General features: G+C 41.1%; 1 protein-coding gene across 4 annotated transcripts in view; it reads left to right on the top strand.

The window, feature by feature from the left end:
* patj (PATJ crumbs cell polarity complex component) overlaps positions 1–22,415 on the top strand; it is a 355,365-nt gene that overhangs the window by 10,525 nt on the left and 322,425 nt on the right. For all 4 annotated transcript variants that reach the window (XM_067990267.1, XM_067990266.1, XM_067990265.1 and 1 more), the window contains exons 6-10: positions 3,339–3,531; positions 9,636–9,764; positions 11,627–11,833; positions 16,400–16,499; positions 22,067–22,155. In XM_067990267.1, the coding sequence (XP_067846368.1) occupies positions 3,339–3,531; positions 9,636–9,764; positions 11,627–11,833; positions 16,400–16,499; positions 22,067–22,155 (718 nt within the window). The remainder of the gene's footprint in view (positions 1–3,338; positions 3,532–9,635; positions 9,765–11,626; positions 11,834–16,399; positions 16,500–22,066; positions 22,156–22,415) is intronic.

The raw sequence follows: 22,415 nt of genomic DNA, 5'->3' as shown, positions 1-22,415 counted from the left end.
GAATGGTAGAAGGCGAACTAGATGGACCTTGGTCTTTTTTCTTTTAACAATTCCTATGTTCCTATGAAAACAGTGCAATGGCGTACCCACTGGGTGTTCCACTACTCCTGATTATGATGGACGGGGCTGCTGGTTCTATACTTCATGAGTTAAGAATGTTTGTACATTTCGCACACCTATCCTGCCATTCACTTATTAACCTCTCAAGGATTAATGCAACAATTCTCAAACACTTCTGGGTTACACTGTCCTCTTCATCTGCTTGTTCTTGTAAATTTTTTTCTTTCTTTTCCTTTCTGTCTCTTTGTTCTTTCTCTCTCAATCCACTCTCTTTCTTTCCCTCTCTTTATTTCTCTTTCTGTATCTAATTTGACATTAATTCACCCTATTTCCTTCTCCGTCATTTGTTCTGTTTCTTTCTCTATCTTTTTTTTATTAGTTCATGGTGTCGCTGGTGAGGCCAGCATTTATTGCCCATCCCTAATTGCCCACGAGAAGGTGGTGGTGAGCCGCCATCTTGAACCGCTGCAGTCCATCTGGTGAAGGTTCTCCCACAGTGCTGTTAGGAAGAGAGTGCCAGGATTTTGACCCAGCGACGATGAAGGAACGGCGATATATTTCCAAGTCGGGATGGTGTGTGACTTGGAGGGAAATGTGCAGGTGGTGTTGTTCCCATGTACCTGCTGCTCTTGTCCTTCTAGGTGGTAGAGGTCGCGGGTTTGGAAGGTGCTGTCGAAGAAGCCTTGGCGAGTTGCTGCAGTGCATCCTGTGGATGGTACACACTGCAGCCACAGTGCGTCGGTGGTGAAGGGAGTGAATGTTTAGGGTGGTGGATGGGGTGCCAATCAAGCGGGCTACTTTGTCCTGGTTGGTGTCGAGCTTCTTGCGTGTTGTTGGAGCTGCACTCATCCAGGCAAGTGGAGAGTATTCCATCACACTCCTGACTTGTACCTTGTAGATGGTGGAAAGGCTTTAGGGCGTGAGGAGGTGAGTCACTCGCCGCAGAATACCCAGCCTCTGACCTGCTTTCGTAGCCAGAGTATTTATATGGCTGGTCCAGTTAAGTTTCTGGTCAATGGTGACCCCCAGGATGTTGCTGGTGGGGGATTCGGCGATGGTAATGCCGTTTAATGTCAAGGGGAGGTGGTTAGACTCTCTCTTGTTGGAGATGGTCATTGCCTGACATTTATCTGGCGCGAATGTTACTTTTCTTTCATTGATTGAGAGAATAGACTATTGGGTACGATGTTCATGAGGTCCCAGATGGGACATTGACATTGCTGTGCCATTATCGCTTTGACGTTCCAGCAATTTGCGGCGGAAATATAATGAGATCAGAACGGTGAGGTATAAAGTCCAAATAACGTCACACGTCGCAGGAGGTGCTGTTGCAGCAATTTCTGGCCCACCTTTAGGGTGCCTCAAATAAAAACAGAAAATGCTGGAAACACTCGGCAGGTCAGGCATCGTCTGTGGAGAGAGAAACAGAGTTAACGCTTCAGGTCAAAGACCGTTTGTCAAAACTGGAAGAAGTTGGAGATTTAACAGCTTATAAGCAAGTACACGGCCAGAGGAAAAGTGGGGAGGCGGGAGGAGGAAAGAACAAAAGAGAAGGCCTGTGATAAGGTGAGGGCAGGAATGATTAAATGACAAAAGGGATGATGGTGCAAGGCAAATGGAAGTGGTAATGGGACAATAAAGAAATGAAAGATGGCTCCAGAGGAGGTGTAAATGGCAACAGCAGAACCATTATCAGCACCTGCTGTCGGAGAAAATGGGAGCGGTGGTTATGATCTGAAGTTGTTGAACTCGTTGGGGCCAGAAGATTGTAAAGGGCCTAATTGAAAGATGAGGTGCTGTTCTTCGAGTTTGCATGAGTTTCATTGGAACAGTGTGGGAGGCCGAGGACAGAGAGGTCAGAGTGGGAGTATTTATTGTCCTATTACCACCTCATTTTGCCTTGCAGCGTCATCCTTTTTGTCATTTAATCACTCCTGCCCTCTACCCTATCACTGACCTTCCCATTTGTTCTTTCCTCCCGCCCCCTCTCCCCTTTTTCCAGGCTCTATACTTGCTTATAAACTCCTTCCTCGTTCACCTGAGGAAGGAGGTAGCCTCCGAAAGCTTGTGAATTTAAAATCAAATTGCTGGACTATAACTTGGTGTTGTAAAATTGTTTACAATTGCTTATAAACTGTTATACCTCCAACTTCTTCCAGTTCTGATGAAAGGTCATCGACTTGAAACATTAACTCTGTTTCTCTCTACAGTTGCTGCCTGACCTTCTGAATGTTTCCAGCACTTCCTGTTTTTATTTCAGATTTCCAGCATCTGTAGTATTTTGCTTTTGTTTTAGGGTGCCTCAACCCATTTCTTAGTGACTACTAATCCACAGCACAAACATCCCATAATTTGACATTACATTGGTTCACGCAGCGGCCACAAGGATGACTGGTGGATCTAATAGAAATGTTACACTGTTGTAGTATGCGTGATTCTCTGAGATTGAGATTGAGGCACATTATTGGTGTCCAGTAGGGGCTACTTTACATTTAACTCATACAATTCCTATATTCCTGATCTGTTGGAAAAGTATTCGTCAGACAGAGGACTAAGATATCTTGGTAGAGAAGATAAATTTGTTTGAAAAACTCATCACCATCCGGTGGAACAATGCATTTCTTTCATTTTTAAATTCTACTTTAATATGTGTAAAAATTTTATTTATCCTACAATGCAAAATATTAAAGTTGTTCCTAATAAAAAGTTCATCTCTCCATTTAAGTGATATAACTCACATTTATTAATTTTAGTTAATTGAAATCTTCATTCATTGATATAAAATTGCACCGAAACAACCTTTTCCTTCCTCCTTCTCGAGTTCCCGACTGCAGCTTTCCTGCAGCACATTTCTTCCTGTAACTGGATGAGTTATATGGCCTGAGTTATAGACTTCGATGCTTAGATGGGAGATGCACTTATGCTGAGAGGGGTTGTTTGTTTTCGTCCTTAAATCTGTGATTAAGTGTTCAAATCTCTCCATGGCCTCGCCCTTCCTATCTCAGTAACCTCCTCTAGCCCTACAACCCTCAAGAAATGAAAGTGACTTTGAATGTTAATTGAGGCTGGGATTCACATTTGCAACCCTTTGATTCAATGTTCCCCTGTTTGAGCTACCAGGCAGCCTCATGAATTTGAAATCCTTCAAATTATGTTCAGTCATGATTGAATAGTTTTCATAATGAAAAGAAAATGCTGAAGTGCAGTTTATTAAATAGCTGAAAATGATCTTTTCTGTGCAGAATACTAATTAAACTTTTTTGCGGTTTTGTGCATAGGGATGGCAGATTGCAAGAACAAGACCAGATATTGGCCTTGAATCATATACCATTGGATGAGAACATTTCTCACCAAGAAGCCATTGCATTACTTCAGCAGACCAAAGGATCTGTGCATTTGGTGGTTGCCAGAGGATCTCTTCAAAGAGCGTATACCAATCCAACAGAAATGCCAGACTTATCTGTTGCTTCTGTAAGTTCTGTTTTTATTTTAGATAAGGAATTGGTCATTTAATAAATCTAGAGTTCTAGGCATTTGAATTTTTAAGTTCTGTGGGACGTTGGGTCCTTCTTGTCTGTATGTGCTGGTGCTGTTAAAGTTTTCTGTATCTAACATTCATTGCCTACTGATGGTTAGTTTCAAAATGTAGGTAAGTTTTAGTGAAATATATCTTTAAACTTCCTTCAGTAGACTGTGGTAAAATTTGGTTACACAAATGTAGAGTTTTTGATTTTATTAATGGTATACTGTGAACATAGAAATGTTTGAAATTTGCATGTAATCTTTTATTTCTAGTTTTACCAAATTTGCAGAAAATTGGTTGTTTCATTTTTATTTAAAAAAAAACTCTAGGAAATTTATATAATGCAAGGAAAATATTTTCTGATTTAACATTATAGTTTTTTAATGTTGTAGTGTAACTCCCAAGAAGAGAGATTATAAAACAAGATTGTACTCAAAGCTAAATACCTAATTGGCTCTTTGGCTAATCTAACTCAATTCTTCTGAAGTGTAATGCCTAATTTTTAATACCACAACATCTTTTCAATTTACTTAATCATCTGAATTAAATAACCACTTGCAAAATCACTAACAAAATGCTGACCACCAAAGATACTTGAGCACAATCTCTAGGGCATAAATCTAACATTATGCAAATATTGGACTACTATGCTTAATGCATTGAATTTTTATTGTCACCTGCAGCCTGTGATGTTAAGGATATGGTAGTTTAATTTGTTATCAGCAGGTGATATTCTTACACTGAAATAACTGTAGCATGTGCTGCATTGAATTCAATATGGCTACTTAAATTTGTGTTGTATGATTTGAGAAATTGAATGCTCAGCTCCTGCTGATTATTTAAAGAGTTTAATTGATGTGTATAATTACAAGGCAGTGATGGAGATGTACAGATGTCAAGAAACTAATAAATGCCATCAGAACAATGAGATAAGATGACAGCATTGAAATCATTGTCGGTGTATAAACTTAAATAAGTAACTTTTTTGCAGGTGGTGAAGTGGGACTGTTATTTCAAACAGGAAAAGTGACAGTTAGGATAAAAGTGGAAATCGTACAATTGACATGCCACTGGCTTTTAAATATGATGATGGATTCAGGCATCACTATTTCTGATTTCTGCAATTCTCTGCTGGGGACTTGTGCCAAAATTGGGAGAGCTGTCCCACAGACTAGTCAAGCAACAGCCTGACATAGCCATACTCACAGAATCATATCTTTCAGCCAACGCCCCAGACTCTTCCATCACCATCCCTGGGTATGTCCTGTCCCACCGGCAGGACAGACCGACCAGAGGTGGCGGTACAGTGATATACAGTCAGGAGGGAGTGGCCCTGGGAGTCCTCAACATTGACGCTGGACCTCATGAAATCTCATGGCATCAGGTCAAACATGGGCAAGGAAACCTCCTGCTGATTACCACCTACCGCCCTCCCTCAGCTGATGAATCAGTCCTCCTCCATGTTGAGCACCACTTGGAGGAAGCACTGAGGGTAGCAAAGGCACAGAATGTACTCTGGGTGGGGGATTTCAATGTCCATCACCAAGAGTGGCTCGGTAGCACCACGACTGACCGAGCTTGCCGAGTCCTGAAGGACATAACTGCCAGGCTGGGCCTGCGGCAGGTGGTGAGCGAACCAACATTAGGGAAAAGCCGACTTGACCTCGTCCTCACCAATCTACCATTCATAAATGCATCTGTCCATGATTGTATTGGTAGGAGTGACCACCGCACAGTCCTCGTGGAGACGAAGTCACATCTTTGCACTGAGCATACCATCCAACGGGTTGTGTGGCACTACCACCGTGCTAAATGCGATAGATTCAGAACAGATCTAGCAGATCAAAACTGGGCCTCCATGAGGTGCTGTGGGCCATCAGCAGCAGAATTGTATTCCAGCACAACCTGCAACTTCATGGCCCGGCATATTCCTCAATCTACCATTACCAACAAGCCAGGGGATCAACCCTGGCTCAATGAGGAGTGTAGAAGAGCATGCCAGGAGCAGCACCAGGCGTACCTAAAAATGAGGTGCCAACCTGGTGAAGCTACAACTCAGGACTACATGCATAGACAGAGCTAAGCGATTCCACAACCAACGGGTCACATCAAAGCTCTGCAGTCCTGCCACATCCAGTCGTGAATGGTGGTGGACAATTAAACAACTAACGGGAGGAGGAGGCTCTGTAAACATCCCCATACTCAATGATGGCGGAATCCAGCACGTGAGTGCAAAAGGCAAGGCTGAAGCGTTTGCAACCATCTTCAGCCAGAAGTGCCGAGTGGATGTTCCATCTCTGCCTCCTCCCGATATCCCCACCATCACAGAAGCCAGTCTTCAGCCAATTCAATTCACTCCACGTGATATCAAGAAACGGCTGAGTGCACTGGATACAGCAAAGGCTATGGGCCCTGACAACATCCCGGCTGTAGTGCTGAAGACTTGTGCTCCAGAACTAGCTGCGCCTCTAGCCAATCTGTTCCAGTACAGCTACAACACTGGCATCTACCCGACAATGTGGAAAATTGCCCAGGTATGTCCTGTCCACAAAAAGCAGGACAAATCCAATCCGGCCAATTAGCGCCCCATCAGTATACTCTCAATCACCAGCAAAGTGATGGAAGGTGTCGTCGACAGTGCTGTCAAGCAGCACTTACTCACCAATAACCTGCTCACCGATGCTCAGTTTGGGTTCCGCCAGGACCACTCGGCTCCAGACCTCATTACAGCCTTGGTCCAAACATGGACAAAAGAGCTGAATTCCAGAGGTGAGGTGAGAGTGACTGCCCTTGACATCAAGGCAGCATTTGACCGAGTGCGACACCAAGGAGCCCCATTAAAATTGAAGTCAATGGGAATTAAAGGGAAAACTCTCCAGTGGCTGGCGTCATACCTAGCACAAAGGAAGATGATAGTGGTTGTTGGAGGCCAATCATCTCAGCCCCAGGACATTGCTGCAGGAGTTCCTCAGGGCAGTGTCCTAGGCCCAACCATCTTCAGCTGCATCATCAATGACCTTCCCTCCATCATAAGGTCAGAAATGGGGATGTTCGCTGATGATTGCACAGTGTTCAGTTCCATTCGCAACCCCTCAAATAATGAAGCAGTCCGAGCCCGCATGCAGCAAGACCTGGACAACATCCAGGCTTGGGCTCATGAGTGGCAAGTAACATTCGCGCCAGACAAGTGCCAGGCAATGACCATCTCCAACAAGAGAGAGTCTAATCACCTCCCCTTGACATTCAACAGCATTACCATTGCCAAATTCCCCACCATTAACATCCTGGGGGTCACCATTGACCAGAAACTTCACTGGACCAGCCATATCAATACTGTGGCTACAAGAGCAGGTCAGAGGCTGGGTATTCTGCGGCGTGTGACTCACCTCCTGACTCCCCAAAGCCTTTCCACCATCTACAAGGCACAAGTCAGGAGTGTGATGGAATACTCGCCACTTGCTTGGATGAGTGCAGCTCCAACAACACTCAAGAAGCTCGGCACCATCCAGGACAAAGTAGCCCGCTTGATTGGCACCCCATCCACCACCCTAAACATTCACTCCCTTCATCACCAGCGCATAGTGGCTGCAGTGTGTACCATCCACAGGATGCACTGCAGCAACTCGCCAAGGCTTCTTCGACAGCACCTCCCAAACCCGCGACCTGTACCACCTAGAAGGACAAGAGCAGCAGGCACATGGGAACAACACCACCTGCAAGTTCCCCTCCAAGTCATACACCTTTGCGACTTGGAAATATATTGCTGTTCCTTCATGGTCACTGGGTCAAAATCCTGGAACTCCCTTCCTAACAGCACTGTGGGAGAACCTTCACCAGACGGACTGCAGTTGTTCAAGAAGGCGGCTCACCACTACCTTCTCAAGGGCAATTAGGGATGGTCAATAAATGCTGGCCTTGCCAGCGACGCCCACATCCCATGAACGAATAAAAAGAAAATAGTGAGAACCTTTCCAAATTCAAGTTGATGTGTACTGTGTTGTTGCATATGGGAAGTTAAGACCAAGGGCAGTATTCATGATGGGCAGGATAAGTGGGTGGGGATAATTGAGCCAAGCTGAGGGAGAAGTGGCAGGGGATGGAGGGAGGTTAAATGAAGGGGGAAAAGGAAGCTGGAGGCAGGGAGATGGAGTGGGGGCAGGGGCCAATAGGAGTGATAATGGAAGGAGAGGGTGTGAGTGCAGAAGACAGAGTGCAGAAGACAGAGGGGTGCTGTTCAATCGAATGCATCTCTAGCTAGGAAATCCTTTTGTTGGTGGGGGGTGGGGGCATAATGCCTGCAAAATTCAGACCAATGGGACGGGGCTAGATAGCTCAGCCAATGAGTGAGGACTGGGAAATTAATCCTGCAGAGAGGGGTATGGAGGTGGACAATCAGCCATAGGGCTTTTGGGGTTATTTCAGGGTTGATCTCAGTAAGTGCCAGTACACAGAGGATTCTTTTTGGGCCATTGAATCTGCAACCTGGTGCGATCTGAGATTGCAGCAGATTGTGACAACCACAAATCATAGAAAATTGCTTTAGCGGCAAGCATTCTACAACAATTTACTGGGCCATTGTGTTAGAACTGCATGCTGACTCTCAATTAAAACCCAGTGTTCCTACTACTGAGTTACCAAGACCCATCCACATTTCCTGAACAAGTTTAGATATGAAGAATGAAGGTACAAGAGTGCTGTGCCTCCATTTCTTTATTCTTCATGCATGAGCCTAGTATTGGCAAACTATTTGATCATCACAGCAAAGCTCACTCTGCCCTACCTTGGTAATCATATTTATTTCCAGTAGGTATCACTGGATAGCAAAAAGGGGCAGTAACTTGGCTGATGTTTATTTTTTTCTCTATTCCTTTTGCCCAGACAGATCATTTAGCCTAGCACAGTGCCTGAATTGAGTGAGAGGCAGTGCCTCCTTTATGTGGCTCACTATTACATGATTGGTTTAGTTTTTCCTACACCAGATGACACTCTGTTGAGTCAAGAATCAATCCAATCCAATTCCCTTTTGAATGCTTGAACTGAGACAGAATGCATCATGAGTTTATGCTCTGTTGCGCAAGTTGATGATTCTAGGTGCAAAGAAGTTATTGCTTGAATGGAATTTACAAACCTAAGAAACCAGAAGGTAATCAAATCCTCTGATCCTCTCTGGGTTTTGGATTATACAACTTCCTTTGTCTACATTAATAAACAAGGAGCTCATTCAATTCATCAGAATAACAGAAGTTATTAGTTAAACAAGGAAGGTCATACCAATAACATTTTTTTAAAGCACTTTTAGTCTTTATAGTTTTAGTACTCCTTGAAGGATGGTCCTTTGCATCCATGCTTGGGGTGCCAGACGAGAACTGAAAGTAAAATTTGTATCTGACTTATTCAAGGCGGATTTATGTGTGTATGTGAGTAAAGATTTCAGCTGGGACATTCTTGATTGGCATGACTCAGTTTCACATCGGGCAGTGCATTTATCCTCTGATACATCGGGGAGACATAGTCTGTGATGTATTACTGCCTTGGAACGTGCTTCATACTTATTCTTTATGACTTATTCAAATTATGTAAGTCTTACCATTATCAGTTTACTGTTTCCTGTTGGTCAGTGTGCTGTGGCAGACAGTAATGAATGGTAGCTTCCTCTAACTTAATCTCCTGATTGACCAGCAGTGATATCAGGATTTATTTCCCTAAATGATAGTGAACCATCAAAGCTATATTATATATAAAAAAAACAAAATGCAGATCCTTGTAAAATATTGTAGGAATATTTCAGTTCCATTACCTTTTATTGTTGAGCCCCTGGATGCCACAGGAATTTCTTTTAGCATAAATAGAAACCGTAATTAAGATTTTGTTTATTTCCTCTACTAATGATTTCAGCAATAAAAGCAACTCTTGAAAAACCATTTTTGGAAAAAGTATGTGCTTGAGAGCTCTTGCGTTGTTTCAGTCACTTGTGAAAGGATTGATTTTGACCAATAAAAGTCTGTCATATTTTGCTATAAAAATAAATATTTCTGTTTTCCATCCATCCCAGATTCAGTGGGGGCATGTAGAAGAAATTGAGTTGGTCAGTGATGGATCAAGCTTAGGATTTGGAATTGTAGGAGGAAAGCCAACTGGAGTAATTGTGAAAACCGTCGTACCAGGAGGATTAGCTGATCGGGTAACTTTTTCCCTCGCTATTATTACAGAAGTTTGAATGCCTACTATTTAGGTCATGCTCAAAAATGATTATGTATCATCGATGCCCTTCACATAATAGGTTCTGAATTGTATAGAGGCATGTGGATTATCTCCTTAAAGCAAAATTGTAATGCTTTAATCGTCTTTCATTTTAATAACCTGTAGCTGGTAGAATTTGTCAATCAGTGTAATGTTGCACTTACATTAAGATTAGAAAGGTGGAAGCCTATTTCTTAGGTTTTTACCAAATGAAAGATTATAAAAGATTTCTTGACACCAATCTTTGGATTCTTTTGTAACCAGTTACAGTTGGATAGTACTTGTAATCAGAAGAATCGGTGAGAGACCTATGATTTTTTTTAGTTTGTTATGGGAATGTTAATTGCGCAGTATAGCGTACAAGTAGAACATAAATCGATGAATGGTAGTTTACTGGAACTGTTTCCCAGTTATGATTTTATATTGACATAACTAAACAGGTCATTTGAAAATGTAATTTTTATTTTAAAAAAATTGCTTTATTTCCCCATTCTTCTCCTTGAGTCTACTTTTGTCATGCAGCTTTTCTGTGCAAAGAGATGAGGTTGAAGGCTTTGTCTGTCTTTGCCAATGCTGCTTTGTACTTGGTTTCCAGGAGTCTGTGACTTTGTGTCATTTTTGCCCTCCCTCCTTTCTTCTGGGAAAGTGACTCGCCTCTCCTGAGTGCTTCCACAAGATATGGGCATAAAATTGGTATATGGGAAAACATGGACTCTACCACTCCATGGCATACATGTCCTCTCCATCTGAATTTGAGAGTTCTATTAATTACCAATTCTTCCTTTCCTTCAGCCTTTTCTTTCTCTTTGTGTACGTCCTTTTTGATTTGAACAAAAACAGAAGAAAAATCTCATGTTATAAAGACATGACATGGATCCCTTTTGCGAATGTAATTTCCCTATTTCTACTAGGAGGGCATTTCGATTTTTTTTTGAAGGTCAACAATCAGCACATCTCATTGTACTGGCACTCTTGGGGGAATTGGATACCAGGAAGACCATTCAAATGACTTGACTGCGATTAGGTGTCATATCTAATTTTAAATTTAAAAAGAAAAGTTTTCTGTCGGCTAAAATAGACTCGTAATTAGGAAACCAGTTGCTTAATGCAATATGATGATAGCTACATTGATTGAGAGAGTCCTAAATCCCATCCCTGGCCAATACTTATAAGCCAATGTCAGCAGGGAGGCAACAACATTGTCTTTAGCTGCTCTGGGTTAGAGAAGAGAAACATTGGCTAGGGTTCTCAGTCCTGATTGTTGTGTAATTGGAAGCTGTTACTTCTGCTGGAGGTGTGATTCTGAAGATGATGGGTAAGGGCAGCATTGGGTTTGGCAGTACTGACTCCTATAGTTGAATTGTACCTCGACATTCACTGCTCAGGCTCATGCATTAAGAACAATCAGTTGAGTGAAGTACCGGAGGTCTGCTGCCATCTGTTGAACTGAATTCCAGCACGAATCGCTGTCATCAGCAGAAGAGGGTGAATAATTAGCTAGGAATTAATTATTGTATTGGTAAATTCTCAGAAGGCATTTTGTTTATCTCTTTGAGGAGTCTTTTTCAGAACAAAATAAAATTGGAACTGTATTTTTTTATAATAAAAATTAAATTTTCAAGTTACTTCCGTCTAGTGCTTGCAACTCCTTCGACATCACGTTTTTTTTTTGAGAACCCAATTTTGTATTTTTAAAAATCTTTTCCCTACATCAAACCATTCCCCATTACTTCTACATTTCAATTCATGACACTTTCAAATTGTCTATATTCAGAATTTGAAAATTTTATTGCATGTTTGTAGGATGGAAGGCTTAGGACAGGTGATCATATACTACAGATTGGAGGCACTGATGTGCAGGGAATGGGAAATGAACAGATTGCCCAGGTGTTGAGAAACTGTGGTAATCAAGTCCAAATGATAGTGGCCAGAGATCCCTGTGAAGACTTTTCCTCCAAATCTGCAACAGTTATTCCTGCTATGATGCCTCCTCAGGATCATTCCAATGCTGTAAGTACCATTGAATTACAATAGTAAAATACTGTATGTTTGTTGATGTTTCTATTTTAATTTGTGAATTTTATTTCCACCAAAGTATTGATCCTGTTAAAAATTGGGACATTTTTCTCTTTGCTGCTAATACATTAAAATGAAACAAAAGTAACACAGAATTGGGATTTGAATTTTGTGTTTCAAACTATTTCTATTGATACTTGAAAATTATATTTTCTATTCAGAGAAATTATATTATTGGGGAACTGGCCTGAAAAAGTTGAGGGAGCTCAATTAAAATCACATTTACAATCATCAACCTACAGTGCATGTTAATTCAGCTTCCTTGTACTGATGGGTTCAGTAAATACTCAGAGTTAATTTCTTTTAGTATTAGATTAGTAACACTCCGTTAAAACAACACTTTTCAAGAAACAAACTAAATAGATGTTAAAGTTGTTTATAATTCTGCATAGATATTTTTTCTTCAACAGAGTGAATGAATTCCATTCTTGGGGAAGAGTAAAGTGATATCAATACAAAGTGCTCTCTTATCCCCTTCTCTTCCCCAAAAGAATATATTTATACATTATTTTAAAACACTGTTCTCCTTGAGAAGTGAAAGTTCCATTTATACTTGTTGGAAAGCTGCTAGCTGAAGGCCAGCCATTTTGAATTTTTTGGCCAGAACAGACTACTTTGATGGACTTATGTCTTCAGCAAGTAGTGGATAGTTAAAAGCTTAGTATTGGCTATGGTTGAGCCTTGGTTGAACATCTCAATGGCATTGACTGGGAAGGATGCATATTCCTGTTTAGTGTAATGGCAACCAGTGGATGTTATTTGAGTGCATCTTTTATGACCAGGTGATCTAAGATAGTACAGTGGTTTACATATTAGTGTAGTGCAACATGTTTCCTTAACATCCAACAAGAGGGATACATCAATGGCATAGTTGTGCATTGTTGCACAGTTATTTTACAAACTTTTGAGTTCATGTTGCCTTGATGAAGGACTTGGACACAGGTACATAGGGGAATAGAAGGTTCAGTGTAAGAATTTGAATTGACCTCATGCAGCTACTGCAAGTTGTAGTTGTGAGGATTTGTTCACAAACTCTTCTCCGTTTTCTTGTGTTATTTATTTGGTAGCCTTGGATTCCCTGGCTCCCTTTAGACAGTCTGTGGACTCTGTTGCTATGGAGGTGAAAGCATGTATAAGGCAGAGATATATCTTTTGGGTTGAGGGTATGAGTGTCGCTAGCTTCAAGAGAAAGTGTCTTCCCATTGCGGAAAAGCTGGCTCAACTTGGTGATGCTGTTTTCATGCGAGGCTTGGAATCCACTTTTTTTTTATTCATGGGATGTTGGCGTCGCTGGCCCATCCCTAATTGCCCTTGAGAAGGTGGTGGTTAACCGCTACAGTCCGTGTGGTGAAGGTACTGCCACAGTGCTGTTAGGTAGGGAGTTCCAGGATTTTGACCCAGCAACGATGAAGGAACTTATAACAAGTGCCTCTGGGAGTTCTTTATTGTCTGATCGAGGAGTGCTTGTAGGATCTTTTAGACCGTCTGGGGATATTGAAGTCTTAGATGCTGTTACTCGTTTATCTTTTGCCAAGGGTGTTTCTTAATCCTGCTCACATGGTTTGGTTATCTGGGTAGTTAGGTTTGATTTCATAGATGTGAGTCTCAAGTTTATTTGTATGGTGTTTCACCCAGGTTGTTTGCATCACTGAGTTCATGGACTTCTGTTTGCAGAACGTTTCTAAACATGGCTATGAAGTTCTCTTTTGAATTTCTCAAATGCCACGAATAGGACTTCATAGCAGGTTGCTGTTGGTTCTGCTCTGTGTCAATCCTTCAGTTGCTTGGAGCTGAGTGAAATGCCATCAGTGATGGGTTGCTTGGAGTGTTTGTATCGCTTCCTCCATGACGGGTTTGTATCCAGTGGTGCCATCGTATTTTGGGGCTGTATCTCTTTCTTCAAGAATTGGTGGTATTGGGGGGACACGGGGTAAATTGTTGTTGATGAATTCCCCGAGTCCTGGCTTTGATATTAGGAAATGGCTGCATGCCATGAAAAGTGATCCTCCAGCTGCCATCGGTCATTTTTTTGAGACTTCCCTTCTCTCTGCCAGCTGTCATGTCCAGCACTGGATCTGTCAGGGTGATTTTGAGTGCTTTTGAAGTGCTTGGAGGGCTGGGACTGTGCCCAAGAAGGGAATCATAAAATGTTTCAGCACAGGGACAGGCCAGTTACCTCATCAATTATGTGCTGGTGTTTTTCTCCACAATATCCACCTGATCTAATTTTACTCCTCTACTCTTAGCATCTTATACCCTTTAATATTCCAGTGGAGTGGGATGTAGCATTCATTTTGTTTCCAGAAAGTTATTGGCTCCCCCCCCCAACTGAGAAACATTGTTTAGTGCTGAATCTGCTAACTATGAGCTGAGCATTTCAGTTGGAAGCGCTCACTTGAAGCTATGTATTGAGAGCAGGAGGTAGAATTCTCTCTGGCTTTTAGTGAGCTGGCATGGAGGAGTACCCTGGACAGCTGGGCTTCAAAGAGTTGATTGGAGGTAGTCTGCCAGCTGCAGTGGTGAGGTTTCAGAGGAGAAAATACTGTCTTGTGGTGCTGGATAGGAGATTGAAGCAGGAGATCCACACTGCTGGCAGCTGTCGGCCTGTGTACAGTGGAGGAAGGATTGATGAATTCTGGATCCCTGTTTTTATTTACAGGTGAGGGAGGCAGTTTTTTTCTGAATTTGCTTTGCATATTAAGATGCAGTTGTGCCTTGCCTTTTAATGTTCTCCAAGCTATGTTGGCAAGATTTACATAAAAACTTGGCATCCGGAGACACTTTTTCAGGCTGTTAGCTGGGTCGTGACATAACTGAAAGTCATAGGTTACATTTTGATAGGCAGAAATAGGAATGCCTCCTCTCAAAGAAATTATATTGTAAGTTCATCTTTTTTAAAAGATCCATTTATGGGGAGAACACTTGATGTTGAATCTACTTCTGCTTCACCTTTCTTTTCCTCCTTGCTCAAGTCATGACCCCCTTTAAAACATTCTCCAATCATTCCTCAACCAGCACTCTAAAATAGACCAACTGCTAATTTGCTGTTTGTGGGACCATAGTTTGCATTAATTGCCTTTGATGTTTGCCTAAAAAGCAACAGTAACTGCACGTCAGAAGTAATTCATTGCTTGTGAAGCACTTTGGGATGTTTTGAGGATGTGAAAAGTGTTGTATAACTACAAGTTCTTTTCTTTATACTGCCAATGAGATAAAATGTGCTGTTTCTTCCCACATTGGTGTGATGCTTTCCATTTCACAAATGTATCTTTTCAGTCTCTTGGAGTGAGATTTGCAATTAGTGTATTTGCAGGCATTTATGCTATGTATCATTGGTGCCATCATATTGCAGATTTGAACCTCAGACCAAGATTTGCATGGTGTGATGTGTCGCCAGCAGACTTGATTTCTGCTTCTGATTAAGCTTTTGCATGAAAATTTGCCCCCGGGTGTATGATTTTTAATGTTTTGAGAGCATGGGCAGGATCATTGTTTCTCTCTTAATATTAAGTTTCCAAACTAAGTTTGAAAAGATTCCAGGCAGTCCAGTGCTTTTGCACTTTACTGGAATTGTACTACACCGAGTGTGAAAACCAAGCAGTCTGAGAGTACTTGCAAGAGGCGGTCCCGTCCCTCCTGGCTCTGTTGTGGTCGGGAGTTGGATCAGGACCTGTCTGCAGAGTTGAGCTGGGACTTTTGCTTTCGATCCATAACAACAATCTTCCAGTCTATTTGTCAGTGCTGAATTTGAGCTTGGGTCCCAGATACTCCAATCCAATTTCATTTTATTTTCTTAATTTTCCAGAAATCTGGTGACCAGTATGGTGAAAGGGAAGAAAATCTGATTCAAGACCTTTATTTAAAAATAAACATAGCTGATAGTGTTTTAAATTTCATTATATTTTGAATAGTTATCTTTATTTAAAATTGTTACAATAATTTAAATTTGCTGTTTATACTTATTAAATCAATGAGCGCTAATGACATCTTGGAAGGGCACCAACTATAAGGAGTTTCTGAGATGGAGGGAAAGAGCTGTTGAAATGACCAGATCAATTACCTTAACTGATAATTGTATCTGTTGAAATTTATTTAGCTTTCTTATATTTTTCAGCCAGATACCCACATAATGTTATCAGCAACTAGTGTTTAAATATATAATTTTTTAAAAAAATGATGAAAATTCAGAAAAGGGGAATTCAGCTATTTAGTTACTGAATAACATCTCAATCGTAAGACTCCCTCTACAAGGACAAAATCCTAACCTACTTGAAAAACTAGATTCTGGCTCTTCAAATGAATTGCCAGGTCTTCCGCTGCTTGTGGAATATTCATTAAAAAAAAATGTTTCACTTGCATAATTCTGCCAGTCAAATTGAATAGAAGAGTAGTTTGATAAAAATATACAAATAGATTGTTTAACAATTTATCTTTATGCTACATGTAAAATAAGGTTCATATAACAATCTTCTGGTCAAATGTCCTGTTTGATTTTTGTAGATTACTTCAGATGATTTTGATATTGATAATATTGAACTCAAGAGAGACGGACAAAGCCTGGGCATTACAGTCGTTGGTTATGTTGGTGCATCTCATGGTGGTAAGTTCACAAATCAAAGAATTATGAATCAAAAAGGAGATACAGAACCATAGAGGTTTGCAGCATAGGAGGCCATGCTGTGCTGGTTCCATACTAGAGTAATCCAAAACTAATCCCACTGCCCTGCCGTCTCCCCATAGCCCTGCATCTTCCTCTGGTTGAAATGTTTCTCTACTCTTCCCGTAAAGATGCAATGCCCTCTGACTCCTTGTGGTAAAGAATCCCATGCTCTTAACAACTTGCATAAATTAATTTCCCCTAACCCCTCTCCTCACTAAAAGTGACAATTTTAAACTGAGGACACTGCATCACTGACTGCCCAACCAGAGGAAATAGTCTTTCCCTATTTATCCCATCAAGTTGCTTCATCAATGTAAAAACTTCAATTAAATTTCATCTTAGCCTTCCAGTGGAAGGAGACCCAAAATCTTCAGACTCTCCTCAAGCTGAAACTACACTGTATGCTCTCTATATTTTTAGTGTTCTTTCGATAATGTGGTGCCCAAAATTGTACTCTTAACTGTGGCCCAACTGTTGCCTTGTACAAATTTATCATTACCTCATTGTTGTATTATATGCCATTACGTGGTCTTGGATGCATTCTAAAAAGCGTTCACCACTTTGACCACATGAATTGCCTTTATCCCAGTCTATCTTGGGATAATTCTAATCACCCAGAATTATTGTCCATTGTTCTTGCATATCTCTATGAACTGTTTACAAATCTCCATCTCATCTCCACTGTTTGGTGGTTTAGTATGCACACTGAGATTTGTACCATCTCCCTCCCTATTCCTTAACTCCATCCATATGGATTCAACTCAACCTCCTAAAACATTATTGCATTCTAGTGCTGTGATGAAATCTTCATACAATACTGCTATTCCACCCTTTTTTCCTTGTTTATCTTCAACTTTCCTGAAAATAATTTTAACTAGGAATATTAAATTTTCAATACTGTCCAAACCTTAGCCATGTGTTCTGTTATAGTCAGTATGTCATAGAATCATAGAAAATAGGAGCAAGAGTAGGCCATTCGGCTCTTCGGGCCTGCTCCACCATTCTAAATGATCATGGCTGATCGTCTAACTCTGTATCCTGTTCCTGCTTTTTCCCCATATCCCTTGATCCCTTTAGAATTAAGAAATATATCTATCTCCTTGAATACATCTAATGACTTGGCCTCCACTGCCTTCTGTGGTAGAGAATTCCACAGGTTCACCACCCTCTGAGTGAAGAAATTTCTCCTCATCTCGGTTCCAAATGGCGTATCCTGAGACTGTGACCTCTGGTAATGGATTCCCCATCCATCGGGAACATCCTCACTGCATCTGGTCCGTCTAGTCCTGTTAGAATTTCATATGTTTCGATGAGATCACCTTTCATTCTTCTAAACTCTAGTGAATATCGGCCTAGTCGATCCAATCTCTCCTCAAACGTCAGTCTGCCATCCCAGGAATCAGTCTGGTAAACCTTCGTTGCACTCCCTCCAAGGCAAGAACATCCTTCCTCAGATAAGGAGACCAAAACTGTGCACAAAACTCCAGATGTGATCTCACCAAGGCCCTGTATAACTGCAGTAAGACATCCCTGCTCCTGTACTCAAATCATCTTGCAATGAAGGCCAACATACCATTCACCTTCCTAACTGCTTGCTGTACCTGAGTGCTCGCTTTCAGCGACTGGTGTATAAGGACACCCAGGTCTCGTTGCACCTCCCCTTTTCCCAATCTATCACCATTCAGATCATAATCTGTCTTTCTGTTTTTACAAGCAAAGTGGATAACCTCACATTTATCCACATTATACTGCAAGTGCCATGTTCTTGCCCACTCACCCAACTTGTCTAAATCACATTGGAGCCTCTTTGCATCCTCCTCACAGCTCACATTCCACCCCAGCTTTGTGTCGTCTGCAAACTTGGAAATGTTACATTCCGTTCCCTCATCCAAATCATTGATATATATTGTGAATAGCTGGGGCCCAAGCAACGATCCCTGCGGTACCCCACTAGTCTCTGCCTGCCACCCGGAAAAAGACCCGTTTATTCCTACTCTCTGTTTCCTGTCTGTCAACCAATTCTCAATCCATGCCAGTATATTCCCTCCAATCCCATGTGCTTTAATTTTGCACACTAACCTCTTGTGTGGGACCTTATCAAAAGCCTTCTGAAAATCCAAGTACACCACATCCACTGGTTCTCCCCTATCTATTCTACTAGTTACCTCCTCAAAAAACTCCAGTAGATTTGTTAAGCATGATTTCCCTTTCATAAATCCATGCTGACTTTGTCCAATCCCGTTAATGCCTTCCAAGTGTTCTGTTATCACATCCTTTATAACAGACTCTAGCATTTTCCCCACTACTGATGCTAGGCTAACTGGTCTGTAATTCCGTTTTTTTTCTTCCTTTTTTAAATAGTGGGGTTACATTTGCCACCCTCCAATCTGTAGGAACTGTTCCAGAGTCTATAGAATTTTGGAAGATGACCACCAATGCATCCACTATTTCCAGGGTCACTTCCTTTAGTACTCTGGGATGTAGATTATCAGGCCCTGGGGATTTGTCAGCCTTTAGCCCCATTAATTTCCCTAGCACAGTTCCTCCCTCTCACTAGACTCTTGATTCCCTAACATTTCTGGGAGGTTATTTGTGTCCTCCTTTGTGAAGACAGAAACAAAGTATCTGTTTCATTGTTCCCCATTATAATTTCCCCTGTTTCTGACTGTAAGGGATCTACATTTGTCTTCACTAATCTTTTTCTCTTGACATATTTATAGAAGCTTTTACAGTCAGTTTTTATGTTCTGTTTCAATCCCTTTGTTCTCCTTTGCTGAATTCTAAACTGCTCCCAATCCTCAAGCTTGCTGCTTTTTCTGGCAATTTTATATGTCTCCTCATTGGATCTAATACGTTCCCTAATTTCTTTTGTAAGCCATGGTTGAGCCACTTTTCCTGTTTCATTTTTGCGCCAGACAGGAATTAATAATTGTTGTAATTCCTGCACACGTCTTTAAATATTAGCCATTGCCTATCCACCGTCATCCCTTTTAGTAAAGTTCCCCAATCTATCCTAGCCAACTCACACCTCATACTTTCGTAATTTCCTTTATTTAGATTCATATGTCATCCATAGTTATTAATGCTTCTAACTCTTCAATTTTGTTTTGAATATTTTGTTGGTTCACAGGCATCCCACTCAATCCTGACTCCAGTGTTTTGGCAATCTTACTCTTCTTAATTCCTCTTCCTTCTGATCTGCTTTTATTACTTTCAACAATGACAACTTGCATTTATGTAGTACCTTTTAACATAGAAAAACATCCCAAGGTGCTTCAGAGGGGCATAAGGGAAAAAATGGACCCTGCACCAAAGAAGGAAAGATTAGGAATGGTGACAAAATGCTTGGTCAGAGAGGTGAGTTTTAAGGAGGTTTTAAAAGAGAGGGAGGTGGAGAGGCAGAGAGGTTTAGGAAGGGAACTCCAGAGGGTGGGACCTAGGCAGTTGAAGGCATGGCCACGAATGTTCCCCCTGCTTATTCTACTTATAGTGGAATCCCCTGTTGCTACTGTATTTCTACACGTCACCTCCTTCTTGGCAACTACTTGCTCCACAGTGTTGTTATTTTGCTCATGTTTGCCCTCCGTCAAGTTGTTGTCATTGTCACAGGTATTAATACCGGTTTGTCAGCACTCTTAATCCATTGCTTCATGTCTCCTATTCCTATCCAGATGGATGGTCACCCATTTCCTTTCCTCACTAATTCACAGTGCCTGGAATGTGCATTCCAAGAACTCTTCAGCGTTCTGTACATGATAGTGTCCCTAGTTTTTTCTCATGCTTGGTAACCTTCATCCATCCATTCTGGGCACATGAAGCATCCAGGACCTCCCATATCATGCAGGTACTGCATATACTAAACAAAACTATTTTGCCCTAAACATTTAATAAAATCAAACACAACATTTTACCCTCATAATATACTTTTAGGCCAGTTCACCTCAAAGCTGAACAGCCACTGAGGCTAAACTTTTACACTCCCCTGGTCTCTCGCTAGTAAACTCAAATTTATACTGTTTTAACTGACACAATAGCCCAACTGCTATCGAAAAAAACATCTAAACAGAGGAAAGCTAAGCACAGAAATTTTGTAACCAATTAATTAACATATTACCTGTTCAAACCCAATGGTAAAGTCCCAAATATGTTTAAACGGTTCCGAGTATTCAACAACTAAAATGAAGCAAATGAAGGTAAACTGAAGTCAAAATACAGTAAAATAAGTAAGTGAAAATTTCAGTGCTCCATTCACTTCTGCTGAGGCTAAACTCCACAATCTCCTGGCGTTTTGCACTCAATTGATCATTCGCTGCTCTAGCACCTTCCTGATTTTGTTCTCTTGTTATTGCTATGATAGGTGTCAGCCTTGGCTCAGTGGTAGCCACTCACCTCTGAGTAAGAAGGTTGTGGGTTCAAACCCCACTTCAGAGACTTGAGCATATAATCTAGGCTGGCACTTCTGTGCAGTACTGAGGGAGTGCTGCACTGTTGGAAATGCGTTTTTTGGATGAGACGTTAAACTCAGTCCGCGTTTCCTACATTACAACGACGATTACATTTCAAGAGTACTTCATTGCTGAAAAGTGTTTTGGTATGTCCTGAGCTCGTGAAAAGTGCTAAATAAATCCAAGTCATTTTTCATTTTTTATGATTTGTCCTATATCTCTTGAGAAAACATCAGACTTAACAGAAAAGTGATCTTTCCCATGGATATAGTTTCCCACAGGAAACTCAGGCAGTTATTCAGGGAAGATGCTGGTGATAATTGGGACCTCTTGGATCTGTACTGAAGCAGAACAGATTGAGCTGCAGCAGAATAAAGTGGATAAAGCTTGTTTGGCCCACTTTATCAGTGTAAGATCCAAGAGACTAAATTAGAACTCTTGATCCTCTGCATCACAAAGCCCCATAACCAAGAAACTTAGAACAAGATGAGGTGTTATGCAAGAGTGATCACTGCCCATTAATTTTGTTCAATTTTGAAAACCACTTTGAATGAATGGATTGGAGTGTAGAGATGCCATCAATTTTGAAAAGTATTATTTCCCATTCCTGGCCAGTGATGGCCTATTTACATTTTCAGCTTTACTTTGCATGTGAACTCCTCACACGTGATAAAGATGTCATAAATACTTGATTTCAGTTTTTCAGGATATTACAATGCATTTTGGGAGAGCAAACAAAATTTTACTACTTTTATTCAAAGTATCTATCTTGGTGATATCTATGAAAATGGGTCCATGCATGAAATTTGTAATGGCTCAGAGAACAGGGGAGATGTCACATGCCAGTTGCAAAATGTGGGATTTGTATGGGTGGTGGAAGTGGAAGTGGAAGGGCAAGGGGTTGTGCAGCAGCAGGGACAGGTGTCCAATCTATGGTTGTATGGACATTTTCATGTGTCGTGATTTATTTAATCACTAGTGGGATGCAATGCTGGGATATGTCTGTTGGATACGTTACTGGAGAAGTTAATAAATAGAATAATTTGGTACTATAATTTACAGATACCTCTGGTATCTTTGTGAAAAGCATAATACCAGGGAGTGCTGCAGAACAGAATGGATGTATTCAGGTTCATGACAGGATCATTGCTGTAAGTAACTTTTTATCTTGTATCATTATTCATATTTCCTTATATTTCTCATATTAAATCATTGGTTATTCTTCATTGTCAGGCAAACTGATAAAATAAATCATAAGAAATGCCTAACCTTTTGAGACTTTTTTGACATTAAATCGTTTAAATTACTCTTACCACCATTGCTGTCAAAACACCAGTGACCATTCTGTTGAGACTAATTTGGTCCGGAGTTTCACTAATTTTGTACAACCTTTGAAGAAGTACCATTGAAG

This window comes from Heptranchias perlo, chromosome 9, assembly GCF_035084215.1.
Source record: "Heptranchias perlo isolate sHepPer1 chromosome 9, sHepPer1.hap1, whole genome shotgun sequence".
NCBI lineage: Eukaryota > Metazoa > Chordata > Chondrichthyes > Hexanchiformes > Hexanchidae > Heptranchias > Heptranchias perlo.
This window is presented reverse-complemented; position numbering and strand designations above follow the sequence as displayed.